Source organism: Hippopotamus amphibius, chromosome 6 (genome assembly GCF_030028045.1).
Source record: "Hippopotamus amphibius kiboko isolate mHipAmp2 chromosome 6, mHipAmp2.hap2, whole genome shotgun sequence".
NCBI classification, from domain to species: Eukaryota; Metazoa; Chordata; class Mammalia; order Artiodactyla; family Hippopotamidae; genus Hippopotamus; species Hippopotamus amphibius.
The window spans coordinates 54,916,774-54,930,886 of record NC_080191.1 but is presented as its reverse complement, the minus strand read 5'-3'; the positions used below and the strand labels follow the sequence as shown (position 1 = coordinate 54,930,886).

The window sequence follows — 14,113 nt, the reverse complement described above, 5'->3', positions numbered from 1 at the left end:
CACATGAAACACGCATGACTCTGTAGCCAAAGGACATAGGAAGCATGTGTTAGCTGGGACTCCCTTGCTTGCACACAACAGAAAGACAATTAGAATGACCTTACTTATCCCCGTATACTGGCTCATGGGGCTGAGAACAGGGAGCAGGTGTGAAACAGGGAATGTCTGTTGCAGAGACCCAGGGAGGTCATCATGACTCTTTCTCTCCTCAACATCCTCCCTACCAGTGTGGCCTCTTCCTTTCCTTCTTGTTGGCAATCTCTCTGCGATGGGGAGAAAGGGGTGTGGGAAGAGGGAATATCAGAACTGGCATTTCAGTCTGCCTGGCAGCTTCAAAGGACTGGGACATGTGTACATGCTTTGACCAGCCATGTGAGGAGGCAACCGGGCTTCACAGTTGGCCAAGCCTGGGTCTTGTACTGACCCAGTTTCCCCTCCGGCTTTTTGGGGTAAGGCAGAGAGGCTGGTGTCAGGTGGGTAGTGATACTAAGATTGGCAGCACCACATGGTTGGAAACAGGGAAGAGTAACTCCCCAAAAGAAGGGGGCAGGAGGGAAGGGTGCCTGGCAGGCTGCAGGTGAGGCAGCATGAAGTAAGTTCTAAACTAGGGAAACAACAAAGTGCTGTGGGAATGCTGAGGGAGGAGCAGGAGGTCAGGAAGGTTTCACAGAGACCACGCCTTCAGACTTGAAGAGGATGCCGCCAACTAAAGAGTGATTGGACTAAACGATCTGGGCTTGTTTTATGTTATGGAGAAGGCTGTGGGGAGATGTTCTAAGTTTCTGAACAGGGTAGTGACACAGTCCATCCTGTTTAGGATGAGAACTCTGGTGCCCATGCAGAAAAAACCCAGAACCACCCCCTCCCATCACCACCACCAAAACAAATGAAACAGACCAATTTGAAGAGGTAACAAATAGTTGATGAAGGCCTACCAGGTATATTAAGAAATGGTAAGCAGAGAACAGGCTCGACTCCTTACAGCGAGGATAACTACAGTGCCAGGGATCCAGGAGTGCAGAACAGCGATCAGTGGTTTCTATGCTGGGTGACCTGATGTGAGCTGGGGACCCAAGAAGAGGGATAGACTTGAAGAGGATGTCAGCTGTAGTTTGAGAAATGCGAAATTTAAGGTGCTGGTAGGAAACCAATAAAAAGATGTTTTGGGACTTCCCTGGTGGCACAGTGGTTAAGAATCTGCCTGTCAATGCAGGGGACATGGGTTCGAGCCCTGGTCCTGGAGGATTCCACATGCTGCGGAACAACTAAGCCCATGCGCCACAACTACTGAGCCTGTGCTCTAGAGCCCACGAGCCACAATCATTGAGCCCATGTGCCGCAACTACTGAAGCCCATGCATCTAGAGCCCATGTTCCACAACAAGAGAAGCCACCGCACTGAGAAGCCCTCACACTGCAACAAAGAGTAGCCCCCGCTCTCCACAACTACAGAAAGCCCGGACGCAGTAACAAAGACCCAACAGAACCAATAAATTAATTTTTTTAAAAAGATGTTTTATAAGTAGTTAGAAATTCGGGCAGAAGAGAAATCAGGATTAAGCATTTATATTTGGGATTTATCAAAAACAGTTTCAGTCTTCCTCAAAATGTGGAATACACACACTTGTACAAGAGATGAACTTAGGTAACACGTGGACCCTGAAATCACATGTAAGCATTGAAGCAACACTTGTGTTCAGTGTTGAGGAGAAACGCTCACCTTGGGTTTCGTGGCTGTTGACCGGCCCACTAATGTATAATCTCCAACTTTCCCAGGCATCAGGCTTAGCTTTGTGTAGCCAACACCATTTCACATCACACTGGTTTTCCACTTTGGCAATGATAGTTTTCTTTTAAAATAAACATTTGTAAGTCTTTTTGACTTTAAATCCAATTGACACGTGTATATCACAGAAGCAGTGATGGTGGGATGGAAATGACTGGAGTTCAGGAAGCATCTACACAAACTAGATGGGCAGGCTTGTGCAGATGGAGTACAGAGCTGGAGGACAGGAGGAACAAGATCAGGACTCTGGGAAGTGTCATCCACAGACCAGGGGAGGGGTCCAAGAAGACTCAGAAAAAGAGCAATGGTCAGAGGCAGAAAAAGCCAAAGGAAGTCTGCATTTCAAAGTGTTGTCAGATGCTTGAGTTAACTGATGTATTAGAATCTAACCAAGAAAAAGGGTGTTAGTTACTGACTAGGAGACGTGGAAGTTTCAGAGGAGTTGAGGGTAGTATCTGCAACTCCTAAGGGCTAAGGAATGAGCTGGGTGCTGAGCAAGTGGAGAAAGAAAATGTCTGTTTAGTCACAGTTGAAAGAAAATGGAAGAGGGTTTGGTAAGCATTTTGAAGAGAGAAGCAAGCTTAAGGCTGAGCATGTTTATAGACCAATATCAAGCAGCCAATAGAAATAGGAAGAGGAAGAAAGGGAGAAAAGAAAGAGGCACTGTTCTAAGCATTTCTACCAATTGGGGTGACCATGAAATCTAGAAACGTGGGCAAGTACATGTTATCAGTGTGGTTCCATGTGTTCGCTCTAATTAGTAAGGCAGTTTAATGCTCTGTGCAAAATCACAGTAAATATGGTACACTAGCACATTTCAGTCAATCGCCGAACACGCGTCTGTGACATGTCTCAAATTTCCATTGACCACACCTGCACTCTCAGCACACATACGCCAGAAGTTATCAAGAGGGATCCAAAAACTGTTTTCAAAAATTTGTTTCCAGACTGTAATTTCCAAGAGAGAGTGAGATAAAGAAAGTATAACTTGCCAGTGATCACATTCAAGTCTTAAATTCAAAGACTGTTTACTATGAACCCCCTCAACCAGCTCGTGGGGCAACAAAACACAGAACCTCCGCAGTTAAGTGTTAAAAGCAGTGTCCTCTAGTGGTGAGTGTGCAGCAGGTCAAGTTTTGTGTTTGGGGTTTTTGACAGTGGGACTTGGAACAGTTTTAGTAGAAGGTAATTATAGTATTTGTAAGTTTAAGACCATGCTAAAAGGATATTTCAGGTTTGCTTTTATTAACTGCTGAAAATGCAAGGGCAGCATTGAAAAACTAGGACTCAAAAACTTTGTTTTTAGATCAAAACTTTATGACTATAAGAGCTTCAGTATACCAAGTATCTCTTACAGTCAAATCTGTGCATTACAAAATGTCTCTAGGTGGGTTCACAGGAAGGAGACAAGTGGCACTGGCAGGTTGCCTTTTGGGAGAGGGCTGAGGAGCAAGAACTGAAGGATGACCTCTCACTGCATACCTATCTCGAACTTAGAATTTTGAAGCATGCGACTGTTATCTTATGTGAATTTGTTTAAATATGCAGGGTACTGAGATTTTTCTAATGCAGGTCATGAATGAGAAGCTTCAGCACTGCATGGAGCTGACAGATATGATGCGGAATCACCTAACTGAGAAGAGGGCGCTCCGCCTGGAGTGGATGATTGTCATCCTGATCACCATAGAGGTGAGCACAGCTATGAAAACAACTTGACAGAAAATAATAGCAGGAGAGAGCATGGCTTTGTTCTAAATACTAAGTCTATTTGGAAGTGAGGCAAGTTTCAAGTGACCTGTGGTAATGTTTTGAAAAGGCATTAAGTATGATCTTTGGAAAAGTTCCATATTTTTATTTGGCCGCACTGTGCAGCTTGCGGGATCCTAGTTCCCTGGCCAGGGACTGAACCCAGGCCATAGCAGTGAAAGCGCCGCCAACTCCTAACCACTGGACCCACCCGGGAGTTCCCTCCACATTTTAAAAGATGGCATTTAGACAGAGTTCTGGCTGCAAATGTATAATGTACAGCCCAACAGCAAGCACCTGTGCCTCAGATCTGCAGCTTGCCCTGTGGGATAGACAAACTTATTCTAACTTCAGGAGCATTCATTAATCACAACCTTAGAAAAGTCATTTTAGTTTGTACCAGTGATTTGCCATGAAATTATTAATACTTCTCACTTTTTATTTGTAAGGTAATGTGTGAGCTGGGACGAGTATTTTTCTGATTGATGACCAAAGGAAAAGTATCACTGTGAGATATATTCAAGTTCTACAATCAAAAATAAATGATCACCTGTTGAGAAATCATTTAATAGGTATTTAATTTTTTTTAATCAAGAAATTGTTACAGTGATCTTTTTCAGTTCCTAAATGTACTGCTGCTTGAATAAAAACTATGAAGAACCTGGCATTTGGGTCTGTAACAGTGACAATATCAAAGGATAATGTTCATTTTATATTTTAAAGAAATTTAGATCATCTTTGCATCTGGGAAATTTGGGCATTGCTCCTAACCTTTCCCCAGGGAATCCCAATCTTGGCCCTAAGAAAACCATACAGGAACTCCTAAGTGTTGAAATATATAAATGATCGACTTTAATAGCAAAAACAAACTTTGTACACCTATTTTTAGCTGGCATAATTTGAGTCTGACTGCTCACTGGCACTTTCCTTTTATTAATCAATACTTGCCATCCTTTCACTACCAAGTTAGTCAAAATATTCTTCCCACAGAGGAGCTTTTTTTTTTTAAAGTTTTTCACATACTTTGGGGAAATTAAAAAATACCAAGTACAAAGAATTTAACATTTATGTCCTTACCACCCTGAATTGATAATTGTTTTTTAAAAACAAAGCCCTTTTTATCTTCATTTGCCTTATTTTTATGCAAATCCCCCCTGCCCTACTACCCCTCTCCCCATCACAATGAATTTAAATGTTGTTTTTTTCTTTTGTTATATACATATCCAGAGTATTACTGTTCCAAACTGGGACACTGTCACTTTACAGCCTGTTTAACTGCTACCAAGAGAATACACATTTATATGTACCCTCACTGATGACATTCATGTATTTATTTGCTGGAGTAGTGTGAAGGTAGGTGTCCATCCTGGTGTCTTCCAGCGCACCGCAGTTCCTCTTTTTGAGTACAGTACCTATACCAGGGGTAACCAAGGACTCTTCAAGCAACATGTGGGCATAGATAGTTAAAGAACTGCTTTCTAGATCCTCAAGTTCCATATCGGCACTTTCATAGAACTGCTGTGCCTGTGTTCACACCTACAAGCAGCATTATCAAGCCTGTTCTCCTTTCCCATTTTCCCGTCTCACAATGTACAGGAGGCATCTCACCCATCTTCAGTGTTAGTTGGGCCCACTGTATGTTTTAAAACCTTTAAATATATTTAACCTGCATTTAAAAATCTCTACAAAGCCAAACAAGGACAATTTGAAATATTGGTCAACGAAGACTTCTTTAATGGAAACCATGTTATCCCACCCCCCCATTAAGAGGGGCCATTTCCAGTAAAATTTTACTCCAAGTATCAATGTGTACAATTTGCTGTTTGGGTCAACTGTGTAATTATAAAATGTTAGTAACAAAAAGAACATGAACATTTAGTGCTTTACGCTCGTGGCAAATTAAAATTTAACATTTCAATTTATACATAAATGTTACAAAGAACAGATAAGACCTTCAAGCCTAAAAACTTAGGGTAACGTTTTGTGGGGGAAATGTAACACAAATACAGTTTTCAAGAAGAAAAAGGAACGTTACGCTTGAATCATTAACTTATGTTTAAATGGATCATGGTGGACATCAACTCATTATGGTATTATACTCCACTAAGATATGTTACAGATAGGTATAAAATATTATTTATAATTTATTTACAGTTTGTTATAATTTATAACATTTTAAAATATCAATACTTATGTCAGAAATTACACCTTTTTCAAGTATTTAAATTTATGATAAAAGCTTTAACTTAAGTTATAGAAAAAAGAGTTAAAAATTATTTTAGGTATAATACAAGCATAAAAGTTTTTCAAGATTACAGCTTCTCTCAGAACAAAATATCCAAGAGATTATACCAGAATATTGAGGAGAGCCTAAAAAGTTAAGTATATTCACCAGTGGCTCTGGAAGCACTGCTCAAAGTGATACCAGATTTCTGTCACAAGAGTACAGTGGTTAAGACCAACCTGGACTTGAGTCCTTACTCCACACCACTTAGTACTGGTGTCATGCTGAGCAAATCACAGGACCTCTCTGGGCCTGTAAGGAAAACAGGGTACTGTAAAGTTTTACAGTAGCACTACCTCACAGGGTTGCTGTGAGGATTCATGGAGTTTAACATATGTGAAGCTATGAGAGTTAACTGTTAGTACAATCCATCTGGGTAAAAACCGATATATGATTCTGAGAGTAAATGAAGGCTGAATCAAATCCCCAGGATCCCCTTTGAATCCTTAGTTAAGAAACACGTCTGAGACTTAAAGATAGATGAATGAACACTGCATCCAAACAGAGGTGTTCATTTAAATATAAAGCAGTACTTCCTCTGTTTAAAATAAACTGCCTCTTCAGTGCAAGCCCAAAAAGGCCTTTTAAACGCAACACGTTTTGCATATACCAGGCAGTATTTCTAGTATTTTTGACAAAATTTAATCATAATTCACTTATTTTAAATTATTGTCTGTCTTTCTACCACTTAGAGCAGTTTTTCCAAAGCACGGTTTTCAGACCAAATGAATCAGCAAATACCTGGGCATCCACAATTAGTGATTCCTATGTTACACAATAAGAACCTCCAAGGCTGCAGCTTATAGGAAACCTGTTTTTTACAACTCTCCAAGAAATCCTTAGGCTCACTAAACTCTGAGAGCCACTAAGTTAGAGCCTATTTACTAGTTTGTACTCAAGTTTATAGATTAAGATTTCAAATAAATGAATCTCAGATGACTTAATTCTTTCTCCAACTTAACCCAACCTCCTCATGCTCTCCTCTCCTGCCTTTACAAAGTGAGAGGGGAGAGAGAGAGATGTGTGCTGGGAGAAGGTGATAAGGATGAGAAGTAGAGGAAATTTTTACAAATACTTCCGAATCCAAATCTATTTTTACTTTTGACTCTCTCCATTGCTTCTGAATTGCCATTTTCAAGGAAGAGTTAAAGATCACTATTCCAAATTCCCTTTCCTCAGGGGCGCTTTCCTCCCAGAGGGTTAACAAAACAGGACTTTCAAAGGCCACATTTTCACTCCTTCTGCACAATTTGAAACAAAACAAATTTAAATGTTTCTTGAAAAACCAAGTGTTTCAACATCCCCTAGAGTGTTATAATAATAGGCTGGAAAGCATGCAAGACTGTGTAAAACCTACTCACAGAGACAGTCATTCTTTCATGCAACTCAACAAGTACTCATTCAGAAGTTATGATGTGCTACTCCAGGCTCCAAGATACAGTGATAAGATATTAAGGGCCCCTACTGCCATGAGCCTTACATTCTAATGCAGACAGCAGGTAACAGCTGACCAAGTAATCTGCTTATAGAGATGCTCTAAAAGAAATCTATGGAAGACATAGTATGAAAAGTCAAAACAGCAAAACAATAGCTAAATAAACTGAAGAACTTAAAATTTACTTCAGATTTAGACATCACTATTTGTACTGAAATACTCCAAACAGAAGATTCTGGATAAGTATAAACTTGACTTTTAATTTAGCTTCTACACATGAGACTTGCAAGTCTGCTTATCATCACAATTTTTAAAGATATTGCTAACATAAAAATATGGACCTGGGACCTCCCTGGCAGTCCAGTGGTTGAGTCTCTGCGCTTCCACTGCAGACGGCACAGGTTTGATCCCTGGTTGGGGAACTAAGATTCCACGTGGCACAGCCAAAACAAAAGGGGGGACCAAAGTGCTTCTTAAACTCACTAATGAAGACTTAAAAGAGGGCAACAAACTAGTATCAGATACCTGTCTGATGGCTCACTAATGAAATCTAATGAAATGGAATCCTCAAATTTTCTTCATGTGGCCCCTTTTAGGTCCTGGATTTTCTGGAGCAGCCAGCCTTCCAGTGTTAAGCTGGGGAAGGTCTGGGCAAAGCAGCCAGCTGTTACCCTATCTTCAGACCACATTTTAGAAATTAATGCCACCTTTTTCAAATCAGGTCTGTGCTGCAACTCTACAGATCTTTAATAAAACTAAAAACAGGAACCTCCCCTACCAATGAGCAAATATCTTCATAAAGAAAAACAAGTTGATACACACAATTGTCATCAATTGGGAGAAGCAGTTTTTCCCTATAGATATCATTCATTTCACTTTCAAACATAAAAACTCCAGTCACACACAATTCTATAAGCAAACGTTCAGACTCACTTTTTTTGTTTAATATTTCAAACCTAACATCTTTAAAAATCAGTACGTAGTGCAGTGATTAAGAATCCACCTGACAATGCAGGGGACCCAGGTTCGAGCCCCGCTCTGGGAAGATCCCACATGCTGTGGAGCAACTAAGCCCATGCACCACAACCACTGAGCCTGTGCTCCACAACAAGAGAAGCCAGTGCAATGAGGAGCCCACAAACCACACTGAAGAGTAGCACCCACTCGCCGCAACTAGAGAAAGTCCATATGCAGCAACAAAGACCCAATGCAGCCAATATACAAATAAATTAATTTAAAAAAAAATCAGTTGTGGGCTTCCCTGGTGGCGCAGTGGTTGGAAATCCACCTGCCAATGCAGGGGACTCGGGTTCAATCCCTAGGCCGGGAGGATCCCACATGCCACGGAGCAGCTAGGCCCATGTGTCACAACCACTGAGCCTGCACTCTGGGGCCGCAACTACTGAAGCCCACGCACCTGAAGCCTGTGCTCGGCAACAAGAGAGGCCACTGCAGTGAGAGGCCCTTGCACTGCAGCGAAGAGTAGCCCAAAACTAGAGAAAGCCTGCACAGCGGCGAAGGCCCAATGCAGCCAATAATAAATAAATTTAAAACAAAATCAGTTGCGCTATTAATACGTTACAACTTTTTATGACTCTTTCACTCAACTTAGCTGACTGAGAGCAGCCAGTCTCAAAAGACTACATGTTATATGATTCCATTTATAGAACATACTAGAAAAGACAAAAAGCGTGCTGGAGAAGCAATCAGCTGCTAGGGAGGGGGAGGAGTGGGAGAAGGTTAGTATGTAAAAGCACCGCATGAGGGAGCTTTTTGAAGTGAAAGAACTGTCCTGTATCCTGACTGTGGTTACATAAACGTACACCTATATTCAAGTTCACAGAACGGTACACCAAAAAGAAAAAAAAAGTTAATTTTACTTTAGAAAACTCTAAGCATGTCTTCAAATCAGTGACAATTTTAAAAATATATTAATAATCCTATCATTTACTGAGGCATTGTGCTAAGCCTGCTTACATACACTTTTTTTACACTCACACAACCTTGTGAGATAAATATATCCCTATTTCAACAAAACAAAAAACTAAGGCTCAGAGGTTAAATAACATGCCCAAAGCTAAACAGCCTAAGGGACAGAGTATGATTCCAACAAAGATCTGACTCCAAAGGCTATATTCTTAACCACTGTAATATATACTTTCTCCCCTCTATTCATAAATATCAACCACTCTGTCTCTCCTAATGTCAGAAGGCTATTAAGTTTTCTCACTTTATTCCTAACTTAATACACTACAGATAATGTGGAAATGTGCAGATGAACAAAACATAACTCTGGAGCAGCACTGTCCAACAGAACTTTCTGTGACGAGAAATGTTCAACGATATCTATGGCGTCCAACATGGTAGCCTTTGGCCCCCCATGTGGCTACTGAAGCACATGACTAGTGAGACATTAACTTACATAGCCACATGTGGCTGGGGGCTACTGAACTGGACAGCACAGTTCTAGAGAAATAACATACCAAGAGCATGCATGCCACAGAAAGCAAAAATATGATGGCAACTTGCCAACAATAAAACTCAAGGTAGATGTATAATGAACAAGTAAAGCTAAAAAATACACAACCCCAAACATGTCACAAAACCGCATCTTATCTTTGAAACATCCACTCACCCTTCAATATTCAGTTTTAACACCAGCTTCATTGTACCAGCACATCACTTTGCACATGTGTAGTGTGGAACAAACTGTGTATTAAGTATATGACTGTGTTATCCCCCACTGGTCTGTGCCATCTAAAGAAGAGAGACAGTGATTAACATATACACCAGCCACACCTACCACCTATATCCAGAGGCTTTCTACAACAATAAACATTTTTCATTCAGTTCTGGTGGGAGAAATTATCATCTTAGGTCCTTCAACTACAAATTCAATTCAGTTCTGCAAGTACTTGAGTACCAGCAGTATGTATGAAAGGAAGTCCCTGTAAGGATCTCACAGTGGGATAGGGGTTATAACATGGAAGTATACAAATACCAAGAAGAGTTATTAGGTAAGTAAGTACAATCAGTGCTTTAGGGCAGAATAGAACTGTCAGGTGTCCTGGTGGTAAGATAAACTGCAGACTAAGAAAAAAGCAGCCATTATCCAATTCTGTAATAGCAAAAGTGTAAGATGATTTACTGTATCCCCGCCTATTACTCAGAAAAGCCTAATGGATTAAAAAAAAAAAATCAAGGCAGGCCTTGGTAATTTATCCTGGTTCCACTCACAACTACCAACATCAGGGACTCATCCCACTCCTTGTACCAATAATCCAAAACTAGTCTTAGAACAAAGCCTTCTATATCCAACGTTTCCACGAAAATTTCACAGTAGAAAAACATGGTATAATTTTTTTTACACACACACCCTGATTATCTTTTAGTTACAACATCTTCTTTTGAGTCCTGGAAATGTGCTAACTGGAAAAGTTACACAGTACAATCTCAGGGTCAGTAATACAGGCAGCACATGGCACTAACAGTAAAGTAGTTAAAATTCATTTAATAAGTACATTTTATGTTTCCTCTAAAAATCAGTTGGGATGGGGGTGCTGGTATGGGGAAGTCTGCAAATTCATAAAGATATCAAGTATTATTCACAGGCCAAATAAATTGAAAGTATAACTACGATCATGTAAAAGGGTACAAGCTGGAAGACTAGAGAACAAAAGTCCCACACTATAACTTCTTTAGAAAAAAAATTTTTTTTAATCAGCCAATTTTCTCATCTCTATCAGCACAAAGATTATTCTCACAAAAAAAAGTCAGAGAAGATCTGTTTAGGTTTCCTAGACTGAATGGGCTTGGCTAGTTAATTACTTAACTTCTTTGAGCCCATTTTCTCCAATTTTAAAGGAAGGAGTGAGACTAGATGCCCACAGAGAAAAAACTGGGTTAGTTAACTAAGATAATCACTTACAGATTGACTTCGCCAAGATTTCTGGTTCAATCCTAATTCATTCATAAACTGGAAAAATACAGAACTGTGGTAGTTATTAAAATGTCATAAATTCTTTGATACGCTCCCCTTTAAGGCATGGAGCTTAATTCCTCTCCCCTTGGCTGCAGGCTGGACTAAGTGACTTGCTTTTAACTAACAGCATGTGGCAGTGATGGTGTGGTTTCCTTCTTGCTCTTGCTTGGATCACACGCTCTGGGGGACGCCAACCACCACCATGTTGTGAGGACATTCAAGCAGCCCCACGGAGAAGAACTGAGAATACCGAGCACTAGCCCGCTGGAGTGTGACCCACCTTGGAAGCACATCCTCTAACTCAGTCAACATCTTGACATAAAAAACACCTCATGAAAGACCCTGACCCAGAACTACCTAACTAAGCTACTTCCAGATTCCTGACCCACAGAAATTCGGAGATAAACAAATGTTCACTGTTTTAAACCAATAAGTTTTGGGGTAATCTGTAACAGCAACTAATACTAAAAACTAAAATACCAGTGTTTTTGTTTAAAAATGGAATAGTCAGAAAAGATAGCAGAGTATATACACATAACAAGTACTATTTCCTGAAAATTCAGTTTCAACTTTACATATATGTATGAACCAGGTAGCATTTAATAAAATATATTTCTTAGAATCACAACAGAAGAAGCTTGAAACCCACATACCTACACTAATAGGTTTATAACAGCAACAAAATTCCTAAAGTATAGGGAATCTTTGAAGGAATGTAGTCTCAATAACAACTACCTATAAAATAAACACTTTCTATAAACTTTAACAAAGACAAAATATAAGACACACAAAATACACCTTTTCTGACTAATTCATTAAGTTTGCATACACAGACGTGGTATCGGCCCTAGACTTAGAAATCTAGCATGTAAAAAAACATGAAAAAAAGCAAAAAGCACTTTCCTAATTAAGAAATTACCCATAGGACATCCTTCAAAAAATTGTGCAGTGAAAAAACTTTGGCTCTACCTACATGTACTTCCTCTTACTACTATTTTCATCACCGGTGTTAAAGGAGCACACAAATTTGTGCTCCCCCTGCCCAAAAAAACCCCCAAAAGTACAGTACTATTAAATTGCTTTCTGCCCACTGTCCAAGTCTCACTGGAACTATCCTCTTCAGAACACAAGCAAGTGCATATTTCTCTGGTTGTACCTCAGTGTAACGCCTATCAAAACTTTCAGCAACACAAGACTGCAGAATATTTACGCATAACTTAACTTCTGATGAATCCACTCAGAATATTTGCTTGCACTGTGATTTTCTTTCAGGTAAAATGTGTGAAACTATTTTCGCAATCCTCATTTGCCAAATTTATTTTCAAAATGCAAAATAAATCAGTACACAAACACTAACAGATGACTTAACTTCTTATTACTTAACTCAGGGCACTTGTGGCTCTTCCACAACCAGACTAATTGACAGCTTCCCTTGGCTCAACCCTGACATAGACTACTAGCCCTTTGCAAGGACTGTTTTCTCCCCAACCTTTCATGTGTATCCATCAAAATGTTTCTGCTTCAACCAGTTGCAGAAAGCAGATATAATCTGTATAGCATTCCTTATAATGCTATTACCTGATGATGGTGACTAAAAGTCAAAATAATTGGCATACTTGGCAAAATCCAGGTATCCATCATTATGCCTTCAAAGAACTAGCACCAAAGTACCCCCAGTTCTAAAGTCTAACAGAGAAGACGAGGCTGCTCCTGACAGCACTTTCTCTAGGAAAGCGATTCAGAGTTTCAGGAATAACCCCTGGGTTTATTTCTATACAACTATATAGACTATGGTACTGGAAAACTATCTGTTAATCTTAAGAATAAGCATTGTTACTCTGACTCAAGGCCAAACACTCGAGACATACAGACAAGTTTCTGCCCAATGGCTTCATCTAAAACTTTAGCATTAGTTTTGCCCAGTTTTTCCTTTAGTTCCTCCTAAATCAGTTCACTCTCCATATAAGCACTCATCAGACCATAAACCTGAAAGTTCAAAATCTAAAAGAATTAAGAAACCAAAGCCCTCCAACGATGTCTCTCTCCCAATCAAAATCACTTTAGTTTCCTAATGAGATGAAACAGATCTCAACCGTAGAGCCAATCCAAGGGAACTGGCATGCCAGTCTAATGGCCAACTTTGATGTTTTAGTGATAGTGCACCAGAAATGCTGATATCAGGGCCAGAATTCAGTTTTGCAAGGCAGACATTTAGCCACTCAAGTCATTTATCTAGCTGATCAAAGAACAAGAAAGTTCAAGGCAGGTATGCACAAAATCTATTACTCACTTCTGGACCACAAAAGTTACACAGCTGCTTATTTTGTCTTCAAAAAAGGAATCAGTCATCAGTAGCCCCGGGTACAACTGGATTACCAAATCACACTCGGATTTTTAGCAGGGACACTTCTGTATGTTAAATTATGTATTCTGTGAACTATGTGCCAGGACACTGTGCTTAGGTCTGGCTATAAACCAAAATGGGTTCCACATCGAATCAAGGAGCTTATATCCAGCAGAGCATGCTTTAAATCAAAGAGTAGCTTAGGAACTACTGCCTCCATTTCCTTACAAATCAAGCCATGTTCTTTTTTAAGTCTTGAAAATACTAGACATGTAAAACAAAGAAATCATTAAATGCACTCCTCAGAGGACTAAATCATACTTCTAAAGATATAAATAAAATTACAGCAAAATGGCAATGACGCAAAAGTAAAGTTTCAAATGTTAAGAACGACCATCAATGAATATTAAATCCCATGCCTGCCCTGTTACCGTATTTCAGGACCTCGCTGCTAAAAGATTTCAGGACTTCTAAATTTAACAGAATGGCCAACTCTGCAATCCACTCTAACAGTATCTCAGAGACCAAAGCTTAAAA

The 14,113-nt window shown here is 39.9% G+C and overlaps 1 protein-coding gene across 4 annotated transcripts in view; it reads left to right on the top strand.

The window, feature by feature from the left end:
- RMND1 (required for meiotic nuclear division 1 homolog) overlaps nucleotides 1-4,198 on the top strand; it is a 37,868-nt gene extending 33,670 nt beyond the window's left edge. For all 4 annotated transcript variants that reach the window (XM_057739366.1, XM_057739363.1, XM_057739364.1 and 1 more), the window contains 2 exons: nucleotides 3,358-3,474; nucleotides 3,981-4,198. In XM_057739366.1, coding sequence (XP_057595349.1) covers nucleotides 3,358-3,474; nucleotides 3,981-4,013 — 150 coding nt within the window. In that variant the 3' untranslated portion in view covers nucleotides 4,014-4,198. The remainder of the gene's footprint in view (nucleotides 1-3,357; nucleotides 3,475-3,980) is intronic.
- Nucleotides 4,199-14,113: the final 9,915 nt, after the last annotated feature.